The sequence below is a fragment of the Microplitis demolitor genome, chromosome 6 (genome assembly GCF_026212275.2).
Source record: "Microplitis demolitor isolate Queensland-Clemson2020A chromosome 6, iyMicDemo2.1a, whole genome shotgun sequence".
NCBI classification, from domain to species: domain Eukaryota; kingdom Metazoa; phylum Arthropoda; class Insecta; order Hymenoptera; family Braconidae; genus Microplitis; species Microplitis demolitor.
The window spans coordinates 2,910,052-2,927,573 of NC_068550.1; the positions used below are offsets into that span (position 1 = coordinate 2,910,052).

The 17,522-nt window shown below is 33.8% G+C and overlaps 1 protein-coding gene across 4 annotated transcripts in view; it reads right to left on the bottom strand.

The window, feature by feature from the left end:
• LOC103577340 (serine/threonine-protein phosphatase 4 regulatory subunit 1) overlaps nt 1-16,824 on the bottom strand; it is a 67,033-nt gene extending 50,209 nt beyond the window's left edge. For 2 of the 4 annotated variants that reach the window (XM_008557937.3, XM_014442135.2), the window contains exons 1-4: nt 16,169-16,824; nt 15,931-16,046; nt 14,670-14,717; nt 3,056-3,230 (exon numbers count right to left, since the gene is read on the bottom strand). In XM_008557937.3, coding sequence (XP_008556159.1) covers nt 3,056-3,230; nt 14,670-14,717; nt 15,931-16,046; nt 16,169-16,269 — 440 coding nt within the window. In that variant the 5' untranslated portion in view covers nt 16,270-16,824. Of the gene's footprint in view, nt 1-3,055; nt 3,231-14,669; nt 14,718-15,930 lie in introns of all 4 variants that reach the window. The other 2 variants (XM_008557938.3, XM_053739766.1) reach the window with 2 other exon arrangements.
• Nucleotides 16,825-17,522: the final 698 nt, after the last annotated feature.

Sequence of the window (17,522 nt, forward strand, 5' to 3'; positions counted from 1 at the left end):
CCTCCATTTATAAACTAAAATCCGCCCACTAAAAAATTTTTTCGCTAAAAAAAACATTTTGTTTGCGCACTTGAACGTGATCTACTTGCAAATTATCACAATCTTATCGCGAGTAACAAGATACTTTTATACATACATATATTTATAAATATACAGTGAGCAAAAATGTAACATTTTTTTAAACACTCATACATCATATATATAAGAGTCATTTTTACATTACTTACGTCATATGTAACGTTAGTAATTAAAATTTATATTAGTATATAACGTCTGTGTTCTCTTACTATCTAATCATCGCTTATATTTTTATTCTATTATATTATATTATAAAAGATTTGCATGTAACCATTGGCGCCAGATTACTCTTACAAATACACGTGTGATACTTTTATCATTCTATAAATTCATTTACGTATACAATTATAATCTTTCTATGAATTAACTGATAACAAATTTTTATTTAATATCATTTAAAAACATCTACTTGATTTTTTTTTATTAATTCTTTTTTATATTCATAGAGTAACAAAAACCTCGTTATTAATTGGCGGATTTTTTTGCGGAAAAATGGAGTAGCTTAAAAAAATGTAGGGGAACTCGGGAAAAATAAGACGCCATTACTGAGCCATAAAAAAATTATTTTTTTTTTAAATGCTTCGTTACTTGTAAAAAATAATGGGGCAAGTTGATCAGCTCAGTGCGGCCAATTAAAATTTTTTTTTCATAATCGCGGCTCATTTTACCTCGTCGACTTTTTTCATTTCTCAGTATAATAATTCAGGTAACAAATCGTTGAAAAAAAAAAAAATAAGTTAATTTTCTTTTTAAATTTTAAATTGCGCGGGCTGAGCTGATCAAATTTTTTGAGCTTGCCCCATTTTTTTTTACAAAACGTAATTATTTTTAAACAAAAATTTTTTACCTCAAAAATGGCGTTTAATTTTTTCCAACTTTTTTTAAATTTGAGTAAGAAATATATAATACAAATATGATAAAAAAAAATTTTTAAATAAATCCCGGAAATTTCAAATTTTTGAAAAATAATTTTAAAAGCAACAAATAGAAATAAAAAAATAAAAGTAGTCCATTTTGCCCCCTTCATATTCAAAATAAAAAAAAAGTTTATCAGCCAGATAAATTTTTTTTAGCTAAAAATTATAACGGGTTGCATTATTTTGTGCAATAATGCGCAATCTCATTATTCATCACGAATTGATCTTTTCATATATATATATAAAAGTAATATAATGTACACGAGAGCTCGTGTACACTAGTGTCTATATTGTAACAGAATGAGTAACGATCGTTAAGCTGCACTAAATAAAAAGTACGCGAAGATGACGATGCTAGTTCCCGATAACGGTCTCGTCATTCAATGATCGTACGATAAAAATAATAAGAACGATGTGTAATTATAATTTCTAGTATTCAGGTAATAAATTCCCGTGCAAATGTACTCATACACATTTATCAAGATGACGGATTCTTGCGTACATATGTTACATGTCCGCACCGCTATCACAACTACCCTTTACCAGGGTCCATTTTCCGCGATGATACCGATCATGTTCATAAATTTCCAGCAACGAATGAAAAATAAACAATATTCAAGACATAAAATAAATAATCGAGTATAAATTGGATTATAAGATAAAGAGCAAGTTAAATGAACTCGAGTGTCAAAGTCTGGAGCAGACGGAACGTAGACAACCTGAACTATTACTGGATCACTATATATATTTATATATTTATGTATATACATATATATGTATGTGCGAATCGCAAAATAGATAAATAAAGCGAGAATATCTATATCTATATCTAAGAAAGACGACACGAATTATAGAGCAAAAAGACTCGCGAGAGCTTTTCTCGGCTTGCTTTTCGTGGGTGGCTTAATATTATAACGCATTTCCTTAAATATTATTATAAAAGCTTACTCATCTTCTTCTTACTCTCTAAATTTATACTTAAACTCTTATATATTTTAATGATATAAATATATTTATCAGCATTCAAAAATATAAGCTTTTAAATATGTATATGTATATATATATATATATTTATTTTTAAAAGCCTTTAAAATAAGAGACAGGTCAGATATTTTAGTGTACAGGTGGTCAGCGAGAGTTTTTTGACGAGTGAATAACCCGGGAAAAAAAAAAGTATTGAAAAAGGTGGTGGATGTAAGTGGTAACATCAACCCTCAGATAATTGGAAACTCTCTAAGGCTACACAAGTGTTACGAAACATAAGTTTAATTACACGGTCTGCAGAATTTTGGCACCTGCGACAGTAAAATGAAACTCGAAAAAAATTCAAACTTTCCCTCTTTTTTCTTGCCGAAAAAATTACGGGGTACTAATGAAGTTGAGGTGTAAATTGAAATACAGATATAAATACGACGTAATAAAAATAAAAAATATATTGTTTGCATAGACAGACGTTAAAGAGGTCACTCGGTCTCGCTAGAGTAGGACTAAATAAAATTCCTTGTGGCAGTTATAATCCCCCGGCGAATAAAAATAAATTGTCCGTTGGTATTTAGGTCGTCGGTCTTACTACACGTCTTGGTCGTCGTCTTGGTCGTCGACGTCTATGTCTACGTCTACATTTTATACCAGTACTTAAACTTAAACTTTTTCAGTACGTTAACTTGGACGAGTCTTGTAGCTGGTGTAGCTGTGGCGCCCGGACGATGACGTTGACCTCACGCGGTTCTCTAAGCGCCCGTGTTAAATTCGCAAAATTAACCAACACACGGGCATACGGAATAAGACATAGCAATAGAACTAGAGACTAGACCTAACACCGGACAACCAGAGAGACCAAGAGACAAATATTTTGTTTTAAAACTGAGAAAGAAAGAGGAAAAGAGCAAGATAGAATCGCGCGCCGCGACGCTGACACACGGAGTATATTTGGTCTGACTCTTACTCTTCTTGCCGTCTTAATTTAACGTCAACTCTTACCAATAATTTTGCCCAAAATATAAATCCTAATTTTATAATTATTATTAAATTAATTATCATAATTGTAATGATGAACTTACCTGTTGTATGGCAATTCACATGTCGCGTACTGCTGCAATCTCGCCATTGGATGTAGTGGATAAGGATATCCTCCGCCCTCATCACCGCCGCCCCTGTCGCCCTCGCCGTCACGTTGTTGATCGTATCCGCTATTTCCCGAGTCGATCTCCGTCCCCATCCTGTTCGCCATCTCTTCTGCAGCAACACAATAATAACCAATAATTATCAAACCATTTCAATCAAATAAATTATCGATTAATCGAATTAACAATGGGACTAAGCCAGCTCAAACTTAAACTATAACTACATCTACGTCATTGTCAATACGTCGGAGTCGTAGTCGGTAGTTATATAGTGCAGACTGTCTGCACAATCTAATCATTATTCCCTGACCCGTGAGATCTCAATTTCGTCTACAAAGACGTCGACAACCGACGTAAAGACGAGCTTGAGAATTCCGACGACGAACCAGCCAACAAGTACTCGACCTTGGGCAAAATAAGAAGGATATTGTCAAGTGAAGCGATTTCGTGAGTCTAAGACTTATATATTGATATATTTATATATATATATTGAGAAACGTTTGTTCGATTCGGTTTACTATCAGTCCACGCCATCATCCTATCTACCCAAGGGCCTGAATTTATTTTTTCTTTGAACCCTTACTGGCACGTGTCCCAGACAGACTTGATTCTGATCAGATTCAAAGTCAGATCCAACTTGAATTTTGTAAAAAAAAAATAAATTTCATTTTAGTTTTGTTGAAATTGTTAGTGAGATTAATCCTCAAAAGATTTTAGGAGAACTAAATAAATGCGAGCGGGAAAAAAAAGTTTTGATTGGGCGGGAAAAGATTTAATTGTAAGGGCGCCAAGACTTGGATTGTCGTGCGAGTATCTTTGGAAGTATTGAAGAGAGTAAGGGGTAAAATAAAGGAAGTAAGTGAGATAGAGACGTCACAGGGTGTGTGTGTGTGTGTGTGTGTGTGTGTGTGTGGGTGTGTAAGGGTGAAATCTTGGTCGTCTCGGGGGAGAGAGAGGAAAAGAGTCAAGCGAAAGAGAGAGTGAAGAGAGCAGAGGGGCGTGGCAAGATGAATGATCGCAAGACGCGGGAGTATTGATCCCGTAGTATATATACCTCCGTACTCCTCGTCGTCTACGTTCATTTCTGTCTCTCTCATTCTCTAACCACCCGAGTCGAGGCCACTTTCTACCAGCTCCTTCGCACCCCCGGGTTCAGGGTCATGTGTGTGCACCCTTTCTTATATTTTCCCTTGTTTTTTTTTTTTTTTGACTCTACACACAAAACTTTTTTTCTCTTCTGCGATTGCTTCTGCCCCAGCCTCTGGCTCTGGCTCAGCTTTTGCGTTTTCCCTTTATTTCTTTCATTTACTTTTATGTTTTATATTCTCTCCATCCAATGGGCTAGTTTTTTTTTTATTCATTATTTTTATTTTTTTTTATGTCGAGGATCCTGATACCGGAATGTTACTGTTATTGGTTATCGATACTCGGTCAGTAGTAGTTTCAAGGAATTCTAATCGAGAATATGCCGGATGACATTTCAATTTCGATTAATGCCAAATCCTCATGATTTCCGATTTTATTATCCCCATCATCATCCCCATCATCGTCATCGCCATAATCATCATCACCGTTATTATTATCGTCATATGACGTACTAAAATCTCCTCATATTATTTAATCAATTTTCCTCCGCATTACACATTCAAACGTCATACATTTAACAGCCAAGTCGGACATAAAACAAAATAAATAAATTAATTAAATGAAATTTAATTAAATTTAAACACGGATACAAACTGCTGGAAAATTGTTATGTTTCAATTACTGACATAATGTTGATGTTGATCAAAATACATCCATTCTCTGTGATTTGTATAGACGCGCACATACATGTGTGTGTATATTGAAGGAAACGCGTAAATGCAGTCTGGAAATCACGGTTCGGGTTAGTACTCAGCATATAGTGGGTGGTGTTTTATATAATGGCAGTACATATAGAAGTAGGTCCAAGCGGGAAACATCCAACTGGAAAGTTCGACTCGACGGTGCGGTAGAACGATCAAGTTTTGCGAAAAGCTTTCAGTTTGCTCTCAGCTTTCGATCCTATCTTATATATATGTATATATGTATATATATTTGAGTTTACACGAGATGGATATAGGAGTGAAGTTTGAGGTGATGGTTTCAGACAATTTGAAATTGCCTTGCAATATATCATCTATCGAGAATATACTACTAAATATATATGTATATATATAGAAGCAAAACTTTAGCAAGACATTTAATTTAAAAATACTTTTTTTTTCTTTAGATGGATATTAAATCGAGGAAATTTTAAAAATAAAATAACATAAAAAAAAGTAAATCGATTGAAAATAAAATAATAGAGTGGGTAAAAAATTTATTTAAATGTTTAAGTAAAGAGTAGAGAGTAATAATAAAAAGCCGACCTCTGTGACCAGGGTAATTTTCACAGAAGTATTTATTCACGATATAAATGAAAAGTAAAAAAATAAAAAGGAAAAAGGAAGAGGAGTTTCGATTGGAGCGAATTCCTTGGTGGCAGCCTTTTTCCACTCTCAAGACTCTTGTGACTCCCTGACAACAGTTGTAAGAGAGAGGAGGATAAGGAAAAGGAGAAGGAGAAGGAGAAGGAAGAGGAGATGGAGAGGAAGACGAACCGGCAGGATAAAAGAAGAAAAGTGTAAGGAAGGCGTGGAGTTAGATCAATAACAAACCATTATGGACCCTCGAGGGTCTGTGTACGTGTGGACGAATTCTGGGGGATGAGTGCGAGCCAAGATTCTTCACCTCGACTTCCCTTATATTCCCTTTCGACCCACCACCCAGTTTTCCCTTCGAGCCGAGTCCTCGAGCCCCGATCACCCTTCGTCAGCTCTCGCTCCCGGTTCTTTCCACCCACCACCAAATCGCGTGACCGCCCAAATTTTTCCCGCGCGCTTACGCTCATTTATTTGCTTTCCATAAACAACATTTAAGTTTATATATTATCAATCATTGCTCTTTGATCTCACCTTGATGTTACCGTCGACGCTTGATGTATCCACATGATTAATAAAACCACATTGATGATTAATTACAAATAAACCACTGAGGAGATATTTTAGGAGTATATAATATATATATATATATATATATATTATACTTTCTTGGAAACACACCGAATTTATGATTAATATCACTCGTAGTGCACATTTATTCGTGACTGTGTCCACTTTTTCTAGGTTCCTTGAACCGAAACACCTCGAGGTTCTTCCGCGAAACGGCCATGCGTGAGGGGCCATAGAAAGCTCTTCGGGCGAAGCTTTCTTATTGGCCTGAGCTTTAAAACACACGAATACTGATCACGTAACATCGTCATTAAATAAACCGGCTATCAATAAATTACCCATCAATGCCCATTAAATAAATTAATAACCTATAAATAATTAATCATCTAAACAAATTTATTATTACAATCAATTGATTTCATAATTTTCCCTCCTTTTTGCTTAATCGATTTTCCAAAGCCAATTTACGCCGCGGAATCATCCCCATTCTACTCCATCCCTTAAAACTCACTATTTCCAATTTTCATTATCAAAAAATTCAAACTAAACAAACTACCCGCCGTCAAAATGAAAATTAAATTTTTTAAAAAATAAATAATGAAAAACTTCCGGCAGGATTCGCGAAGGACCGCCATTCTTGCTGCAGTTTCTATCCAGCTCTAAATCCTCCATACTACCCCGAATTATTTTACAACAAGTGATATAACCCTACGTCCCAACCCTGCAACCTCTCAGTAATCACCACAAATTAAACTAAACTAAATAAAATCAATCAAATATTTAAAACAAAAAAAAAAGCACAGAGAATTTAAAAATTGACACACACCCTGTGCGTTGCCACCACCCAAAAAATAAAGTACATTTTCCACCGGCAGGAAAAGTACTTGAAAAATCTTTACTTCACACAGCACCGAGTAATTTCACCCTTAAAAATTTACTTTACGTCACAATTGTCGTACAAATAAACAAAATAACAAATTGTTAATTAAATAGCAACAATCCGCGGGTTTAATGATACTCAGTAGTGATAGTATGTGTATTTAATGCCGAAGAAACACGCCGGGTCGCCGGCGACCAGTAGTATAGTCGACGCGATTGGCCGTTTGCGCCCCCTGCGCGTCTTTGCACTTTATCATGTGCTCGTACTTGTTCGGTTATCTTCGGGCTGCGCTCTACGGCGGGCTTCAAGGGGAGAATGTGTACATATATACAAATATATATATATATAGATATATAATACACAAGTAAGTACATAGTATGTACGTACATACTCATATATATGACGAGTTTTGCGCAAGTCGCGCAAACCAATGACAGTTAGTACACAAAACTGGCACGTATGGCGCCACCGTGTGGCAATGATAGTACTAGTTCGCGTTTGTATTGTTGGTTTAGTTGGTAGTAGTTTTTCAAGTGGAGTAGTAGTAATAGTAGTAGTAGTAGTAGTTGGCTCTTTCTCACTCTTTTCCTCTCCTTCTATCACTCGTCTCTGCTCACTCTCGAGACGTTGACGCCCGTGATCGATAAACGTGCGTCGACCACGCCGACCATTCGACTTGTACGCATCGCGCGCGTAAATCTATAGACCAAAGCTGCGTTTGCTGATACTACTGTTGCAATAACGTGGATTTTACCAGACAATGTAACTATTATTACTGTTACTCATTTATTTGCAGATGAATTGCCGTAAATTTGAAAAGTATATTTTAAATAAATGAGTTTCGGAGTAAGTTCATTGATTGGAAGCAGGCGTGGCGCGTTGATTTACACTAAACTGGCGTGATCGTCTCTGAAAGTTATATTAGAGTATAATTTAAGAGTATAAAAGAATCGAAGAAATAAAGGGTTCAAGTTGCGAGCTCAAGAATACGGGTTTTCAGGGGTAGAAAAAATGCGTGGGCGTAAAAGTCGATATATATAAATATATATGTTGGCGTATATATAGATGAGAATGAATCGGGGAGGTAGTTACTCGGTGACACGGTATTGCGTGCTATATACAACAACTACCCCAGTAATTCTCTCTCCCTTTTTTTTTTTTTTACTTCTGTCGCACTCGTGAGGGTGAAAAACTTTGTCCCGGTAAAAAAAAAAAAAAATGCGACACGCAAGACTCGACACCTGGTGAAAAAAATTAGGGATTTCCCCTTTTGCCCCGAGAATGCGGAAGTAAATTCTTATGGATCGATATTTTTATTTTACCGAGCAGGAGAAAACTAACGGGGTAAGCGGCTGGAGGGTGAAAGGGAGACTTGTAAGGAGAAGGATAAAAAAAAATGGTGGAGTTGAGGTTTTTTTTTATGTCTGTTTCTAGTTTTAGACTGAATGAAAATAGAACGGAAAGGGATGGAAATGGTGCAGAGGGAGGCAGAGTGGGTGATGGGGGTGGAAAGAACGTACTTGAGAGCTTTGTACAACACCACTATGTCATCGCGGGGTTTATGAATAAACTTTATGGGATGATGGTAGTGGTGATGTCGGTGATGCTGATGCTCAAGGTAGTGGTGGTGATGCTACTGCTGCTGGGTTCAGAGTAGTCGAGACAGACTAAAAGAAGCCGTTGATGAAAGCTCACGCTCCCGCCATTTCTACTACTAATGCCGATACTACGGCGTACTTTTACTACTAACTCCCTTACTACACAACCAAACTAATAACTGATGCTCGTAAAATATATTATTTTCTTTTTCAGATTTAAATAAACGGACTGGGAGTTTTTGTTGCTGTGATGGTGGATTTAAATAAAAGCAGATAAATGGAAAGTGGAATTTGATTACTCAATAGTCAGCTAGTTTATGAGGTTCGACTAATTGAAGTAATTTTTAATGTACGAGAATAAAGTCTCGAGTCATTGAGGATAATTGTCAGCTTAAAAATAACGCTTGACACACTGTCCAAGAATGTGTAAGATGTAAGGGCATGTCGAGTTTTATTGCTATTGCTATTGTTGGTACACACAAGTCGCCGTTGCCGGGGCCCTAAGATATTAACTTGAGAGCCATTTTAGAAGACGCTCCCACTCAAACAATCTAGAGTCCACAGATATGACAAAATATATGTGTATTTATAGTATTGTTCAATTCCCACGGTTTTTATTTATAGTTTGATGCGTCATTTTTTAAATTAATTTACGTAACCGATCCTGCATCTGAGTTGAGTAAGAAAAAAAAACATTAATTTTTGGAGAGTTGATATTATTGTGATAGGAAATTATTTTAGTGATTGGCAGAGTAATTGCGATATGAGAATTTACTGTCTTGGTATTTATATAGAGAAAAAAAAAAGTGATGGAATGGAAAAATTTTATTTGAAATTTAAATGAAACACTTTCTTTGTATATTTTATTTCCTTGATCCAAGACAGTGAAACTAAATTTACGTTTTATGGTTCGGAAAATAAGAATGATTAATTAGAGAATTTATTGATTTACATTGAGCAAGAAATTTTTGTGCAAAAATGGAAAGAAATTATTTTTTTTGAACTGATAAATTGAAGCTTTTACTTTTTCTTATTTAGAGTAAAAACTTTAAATTGATATGACAAAAAATTTATTTCAAGAAAATGGAGTAGCCTTCAATAATTTTGAGTTTTTTAAAAATATTTTTAATAAAATTTAAAAAGTATGTTTGAAATTTGAAGTAAGAAATTTCAAAGTTTAATTGTTTTGTTTTTTGAAAAAAGAAGTTTTGGATATTTCAAATTAATTGCGAATAATAAATGAAGATTTCAAATGATTTTGAAAAAAAATCTGAGTCCTCCATTTTGCCGCCTTTTGTATATTATTCAAAATTTTTAAATAAATGATTGTATTTTAATAAAAATAATTATAAAAAAATATGAGTAGAGAATTTTCAAGTAATTCCTTTACTCAAAAGTTATCTAAGATCTAAAAAAACCTAAAACATAAGTAGTTATTCTTATTTCCAAACATGACTCAACCGCAGACTAAAAATATATTTTTTCCCATAAAAACTCAAGTTGATCATTAACTTTTTCCAACTCTCATGTCTAAGGATAACTCAATTGCAAGTACACAATTTAACCCAAAGAATTTTCTCAGCAATAAATATTTCCTGCGCAAAACTAACCCGGCTATTAAAAAATTACAAACTATTAAAAAACATAAATAATAAAAATATCAAAGATTAAGGATAAAACCACGGATTAAAAGTAACCATCAGCTTATGCTATTTATATAGATTAACTTGGTGAAATAAAGTAGGTAAGCAAGGACACTAAAATCCTCCATCATTTTCCCTCGTCATCACGAGGACTAGCTACAAACGATCCTGATTAAACTCTATAATTTTTTCTATTTTTTTTCTACATACATAAAAAAATAAAACGATAAATATTTTTAAAAATTCACTTAAGCAAATCCGGTTCTCACGTTCACACGTTTAACATTCACGTTGTCTCTAATCGTTAGCAAGGTAAAAAAATATTTTTTCTCATTTGAAAAAAAATTTATAAATATTTAAAATAATTTAAATAATAAAAAAAAGAAATCAAGTTTTTGTAACGTAAACGATACAATTTTTTTTTCTTTTTCTATAAAAAAAAAAAAAAATCTTTTTTCAGTGCAACGATTTAATCATTGTTTATCTTTTTTTTTTTTTTTTAAGATTTCACCCTTTTTTTATCCCTCTATCAAGCTCTCCCTAGGTATACAATCCAAGGGAGAAGCAGGAAGGATTCACATCACCAGGGGATGGTTATTCTCAAGTGGCGGTAACCCAGTGCCCTTGTACATAGGTCATTGCACTGTAAAATTAACTCAATTGTTTTTAATTTATTTATTTTAATAAATTTTACTGAGTCCCATTATCCCAATAATTGAGTTTATACTCTCAATAAATAAAAAATATAAAATGGTTTTTTTTTTCAACCTGAGTCACTCGCGACATAAAGAGACGAGGTAATGGATCTTTCCCACGAGGGGGAGGACTGCCAATTGGCAAGAAGTTACAAGTGCACCAGTATTGCCTTGTACGTACGATTAAGTCCAAATAAAATACTAAATATATCTATATATATATAAGCAAAGAAAAAGAAGTGGACCTGAATCGCCTTCTCGTCTGTAAACCAAAGGACTTTAGACACCAATAAACGTGTGTCGTGTGTAAAGAGAGAGAAAATCAGCAGGACATATCGGCGAACTGACCAAGAGACTTAAGAACGCGGAAGACATGCTCCCAGGAAGGCTACCGTCACTTATTCACTTCTCTCCATATATTGACTACCTTTCATTCCTTCCCACATATGTATAAACTGCTATAAATTTATATATATATATTTCCCTATATATTTTGTTACATTTTTAAATTCTTAATTACCTCACCAATAATCAGACTTTTATCCATCTAAAAAAAATTTTCGTTTTTAGTAACCGATGTCTATTACTTTGATATAAATATATATATATGGAAGTAAAAAGTATACTCTGGGTCTCTAAACTCTAACGAGAATCGAGTGTAACGGAGCCAATGGTAAGAAGGGTGTACAAGTGAGAGAGTAAGCACTAAGTGAAGTGGAGTGTGGAGAAGTACATATATATATGTAGGTATGTATATATGTATATATATATTGAGTTGGATTGGAGCAGGGAAGTAAAGAAGAGTAAAGGAGCAAGAGAGAAGTAATATAACATGTAGAGTAGAGAGTAGTGAAGCAAACGGTACGACGCCGTCGGCGACGGGTGAAGTCCGGGGAACCAGGGGGAGAAACTCGGTGGCATCCGTGGAATGCCATGTAATAATCGAGCAGCCGTACAGAATCGAGACAGGCGGCGCCACTGATCGGCTTAGCAGCTCTCAGCACTCGCGAATCGTATCGCGAGTCCGCTATCCGCAACTATTTCCATTACGCTATAAATATACAACTCAATTTATATATAATTGTATTATTAAATTATATATATTACTATTATCATTAATCATCAGCTAATAATAATTAATTAGGATAATTGCCGGTGGAGAATTGAGCGATTAAATATAACTCGTGTGCTGGGATATGAGTATGAGTATGAATATGAGTATGATAATTTTCAGCCGAGCCATTCGATGAGAAAAAAAGGTGTATGCAGTAATATAAATAAGAATAATGGGAAATAAATAAAATATAATAATAATAAAAAGAAGTAAGAAAGAAACCGGTATTTTGGGTACACGAGGGGTGCATTTCGTTGCGATTATAAAAGCTTGGAGCAGTAGCAGTAGCAGTAGCAGCAGCCCCACGTAGTAGTGTCTAGACAGACGTGGCCTCCTATCAAAAACAGACCGCCGAATTGAAAGGATCCTGAAAGGGCAAGGAACTCTCCCTCTTGTACTCTGCTCTGCTCTGCTCAGCTCTTATTTAGCTGCTCCATATGTACTATATATTATGAATCATGTACTGCACTACAACTATATGTGCGCGATGCGGTGCACAGCGGAGGGTAAGACGAATATTTTAAAAAGAGAGACATCGCCAAAACCGTTACCACAATACCGAGGAATTAAACGTTACGCTGTAAATATGTACGTTTTTTAAATATATATATATATATATATATATATATATATGTATGTGTATATGTATATTTATATTTATGGAGGGATGGAATTTTAGTATTATATGAATGCAGAGACGGACAATAAAGTGTATGCTTATGGTTATGTGGAGGAAGAAAATAGAAGTTAAGTAAAGAAAAGAGAAAAAAAATGAGCAAGTGGAGGCAATCTGTAAAAGGGGAAAATTGAAAAGCCGAGACGACGTAGTTGAGAAATGAGGAAGGAGAGTTGGCATCAGTACAACCTTGACCAGTTGTGACAGCTCAATCGATTATCGTTTAGGTATTGTGGGGTAGATGACCTTTAAACCCTCTTACTGTCTCTGACACGCAACTCTATCGGATTAAGTAAATATAATAGTGCATACAATTATTCACTTACAGCCTAGTTTATCCGATAGAACAGTAAAGAAGTAACGGGAAAAAAATTACCTGTCGTTGGCAGTGTTGATTGCAACTTGGAAAAAAAATGAGTAGTATTTTAGATATGGTTGGATTTATTGAAAGGTGAATCAATGGATATGAGTAAAGTCTAAGACGATGGATTAAACGGAAGTATGAATCAGGAAGCCGAGACGCGTGTGTGTCACGTGTATATGTCCACGTCAGAGGGTCGAACACGTAATAAGAATCATACTCATTACTCATGCCAGCATTCATTCAGGCTCACGCGAATTTAAATAAACAATTGCCTTTTTTTGGACATGCAGACTGAGGAACAAGGATTAGAATTTTAAGCCCGGGAAATAAGTTAGTTAATTAAAAGTGGTCGTCAAATTCGAGCCGACATTTTTAACGGCAACATTTTTTTGACAGGAAAGATTTCCTGGAATTGCCGGTAGGAAATAGGGGAGCCTGAAGTATTTTAGTTGGAACTTTTGGACACCCTGTACTTTAACGCAACCCTAAGAAATATATATATACATATACATATATATATGTATATGTGTATGTGCATGTTGATGTGTGTATTCATGCACACAAGAGTGTCCGTTATAAAGTGAAACCAACAGATGGCAGTAGGAAATAGAGGATGGACGAGATCAGTAACCCTGATAGGCGAAAGACCTCACTACCAACAACTCCCTCTTCTCACTTCGGTTGATACTCAGCTACAGCCATCACACTCTAAACTTGCTCCAACAATATCAGCTCTCTCAGTTCCTCTAACGCGTTAATTATTTGTACTACTGGTGCTGGTACCAGATGACACCACTGACCGGATTGCTCATCTCGTCTCATCTGTTTTCTATCATCACTATTTACCGCGAGTTTTTTTTTTGCATACTGTTATCTTAAATTATCATTTACAGGCATTACGTTAAATTCAAATAATAAATATCTTGCATTACAACAAACTCTGAAATAAAATAAAATAAAAATAAACAGTTTAAAAATAATGCTGATTAATCCTGGTCAATATTTATTTTTTCCAGTATCAGGCATAAATTTAATAAAATTTAATAAATAACTACGTAAATAAATGACTACCAAGGTCATACTTTCTACGTTTTTTTTTTTAAATTACCTTGAGGAAGTGAACAGATCTTGAAGTTATTTTTTTTTTTTAAATTAAGTATCGGGTGTTAGGCTGATGCTAAAGTTGATACTGATAGTTGGAGGTGTAGGTAAATTTTGATTGGTTAAATAATTTGAGCAGAGTGTGATGTGTAAATGGAATGCCAGAGAATGGAGATGAGTGTTGTGGGTTGTGGTGAAATTCGCATAACCTAAAAACGAGTCGTAGGTCGTGGTACGGCGACCGCGCCGAGACATTCGGCAGCAGGAGATGCCGGAGGTTTTTTTTTGTAAAATTCAAATTTGAATATATGTGGTAATTGTAAGTCGCATATATTTTAGTGAACAAAAAGGTAAACCTACGGCGCCGTGGGCACCCTCCTCTCTCTGTCTGACCGTCCGTCCAACGTTAAACCCAAACATCCCCTTTGAGTGGTAAATTAGTGGTAAATAATTTGAATAAACTTACGGGCATCCATGGCACCTTCGAGATCTTCATTTTGCAGTAATGAGATATCTGAAACCCACAAACACCACAAGTTAAAGGCTAAATATCCTCGTGTTTTTACCCAGGCCTCGTCCCGTCCGCGGACACTCACTCACCCGCCATCTTGTAACAAACTATGATGACATCTGACGTTTAGTTTGTGTACTAAAGCCTTTATACCAGAGAACTATCGAACTTCCGACTATCGATTTTAATAATCGATTTATTTATTATGTCTACTGTTAATTTTTTTTTTTCATTAATTAATTTTGAGAATTTGAATTAAATAACTGAGGGAATTAAAGTTGTGGGAAGTTTTTGAATGCGCAGCGCTGGCGCAGAAGGCGCGAAATTTAAAAAATTAATTTCGTGTTTTTGTTAACGATTATAATTAATTTATTTTTATAGTGAATGTTAATTTAAATATTTTTATTTGAATTATTTATTTTCGCGACAAGATCGCACTAGAAATTTCGGAATGTCTGTTTTTGATTCCAGTGAAATTTGAGACAAATAAATTCTTTCTGTTAAGCTTTTATTTATTCAATTTTGTGGTGGTAAATTTGAAATTTATGCTAAGGATTATATTAGTAAAGTAAATAATAAAATTCATATCGATTCTTGGGAAAATTCATTGTGTCAATTTTCGGGAAAAATCATATTTTTTTTTTTTTTAATAAAATATTGATATTTATTGAAATAAAATAATTTTCAGTTCTCAGATAAATTAACGGCCTAGTATTTTTTTTTATTTTTTATTAATAACAAATTTATTGAAAAAAAGTAATTCAATTACTTATTTTTAGATTTAAATTTAAAATAAACCATCAAAAAAATGATTACGTCGGTTTCGGGTAAAATTAACGACTTAAATTTTTTTTATTTGCTGTTATTAATAAAATAATTATTGAAGAAATAATAAAATCGAATGAACTCCTATAAAATACTTTCTTTATTAATTACGTCAGTTCCTAAAGAAATTAATTTCTTAAAAATATTTTTTTTGTTTATTAAAAATAAAATATTTTTTGAAAAAAACATTTTTTTGTAAAAACTATCATTCAATTAAATAATTAATAATTAAAGTATACATTTTATATCAACTGATAATTAGAGTAATAGAATTTTCAGTTTTTTTTTGTCATTGATTCATTGAAAAAAAAAATCAGAATATTGTTAATTATCTACTACCCTCAGGATAAAAAAAATTAAAGAAAAAAAAAGTATAAAAATAGATAATTACCGTCCAAATCAACCTGATCAAAATACATTCCCCCTGATTGAGTTAACACCGTTTTAGCAGGCTCCAATGGCATTCCACATGAATATTCAGGATCGTGACTCATCTTGACTGATGCACTAAATAAATATATTTATTTTAAAATCATTACTTATAATTAAACTCACTGATAATCTCTTAAGTCTTTATTATCAAATTTTATGTACTCTATTATTAGCACTATAAATTCTTTGCTACTCACATAAATTTATAAACACAGACACAAACACCAGCACAAAAGTCCACCGTCAGCTTCAAATTTTTTTTACTGAATATTTTCCAGCCAAGTAATTTTTTTTTCATTTAATTAATTTTATTAATTGTCCATTATTTAATTTCCGATAATCAATTTTTAGCCCAATTTATTCAGCTAATGGTCAAGTGGCAAAAGCGAGTCGGGAACACGACGAGAGTCGTCTTGAGCAGTTGAATTGTTTGAAGTAGACGCAGTAGTGGTTGTAGAAGCAGATGATGCAGAATTTGGGTTTAGAGGTACTGCAGTAGTATTAAAGTAGCTGGATGTTGTTGAAGTAGTACTAGAACTGGTAAAAGTTGATGCTGCAGAATTTGAATAAATTAAATTTGATGTAACAGGCGGCGCCAAAGCTGAAGTAAAGACGACGTTTCGAAATTTGCTGTCCAAATTTACCATACTTTCTTCGATATCAACTACTTTTATTCTTCTATGAGACATGTTTCGTTTTTTTTATTATTACAGAACATTGCAGACTACGATAATTAGTTGTACTAAAATTTTAATTTATTTATCAGGACCGAGACTATATTTCAAATTTAATAAGCACTTGATGCTTGCGGTGTGATAACTGATTAATTATTGACTTGTCGTGTTAACGTCCCCAAAATTTTTCTCCCCACTAATTTCTCATACTTATTCGTAATATATTTACTTACCTCATTGATATAATTGTAGTTTTAATATACTAATCCCGTACTTATAATAAACCGGAAAAATAATGCGGCAGCACCAATGAGTGCCTGGGTTTTTGAACTTAAGTAATTTTCAAAAAATTTTACTCAAGTCCGAGGTTGGATATTGTTCGCTTGTAATGTAAACTTATGCTGTAGTAATTTTGGATCATAAAAAAGTGAAATTTATTTTTTTAACAGGGTGAGATGAGGGAAAAGTAAAGCCGCAAATTTTGAAGGTTGAAATTATAGTAATTAGAAGTAAGCGGACTAAGATGTAATAATTATTAGAAGTTTTTTAAAATATTTTATTTCGTTTAAACAAAAATTTTAATGCGCGCGAATTTTTTAAAAATTTGAATCTAGTGATTAATTAATTCAATCGCGGGCTAAATTATGACGTTTAAAAAATACTAATTATTAATTATTTTGAATCTAGAATTTTCAAATTTATACATAAATTCTTTTTAAAAAAATAGCCGGGCAATTTGAAATTTTAAATATCATATATTTTAAATGAAAAAAATTTCCCGCGTTTTTTAGCGCACATCCTGCGCCCTCTTCCGTAAGTGTTAATAACAAAATCGATTAATAAAAACTTCGAGTGGCTTGCAGGCAAATCGTCAAAA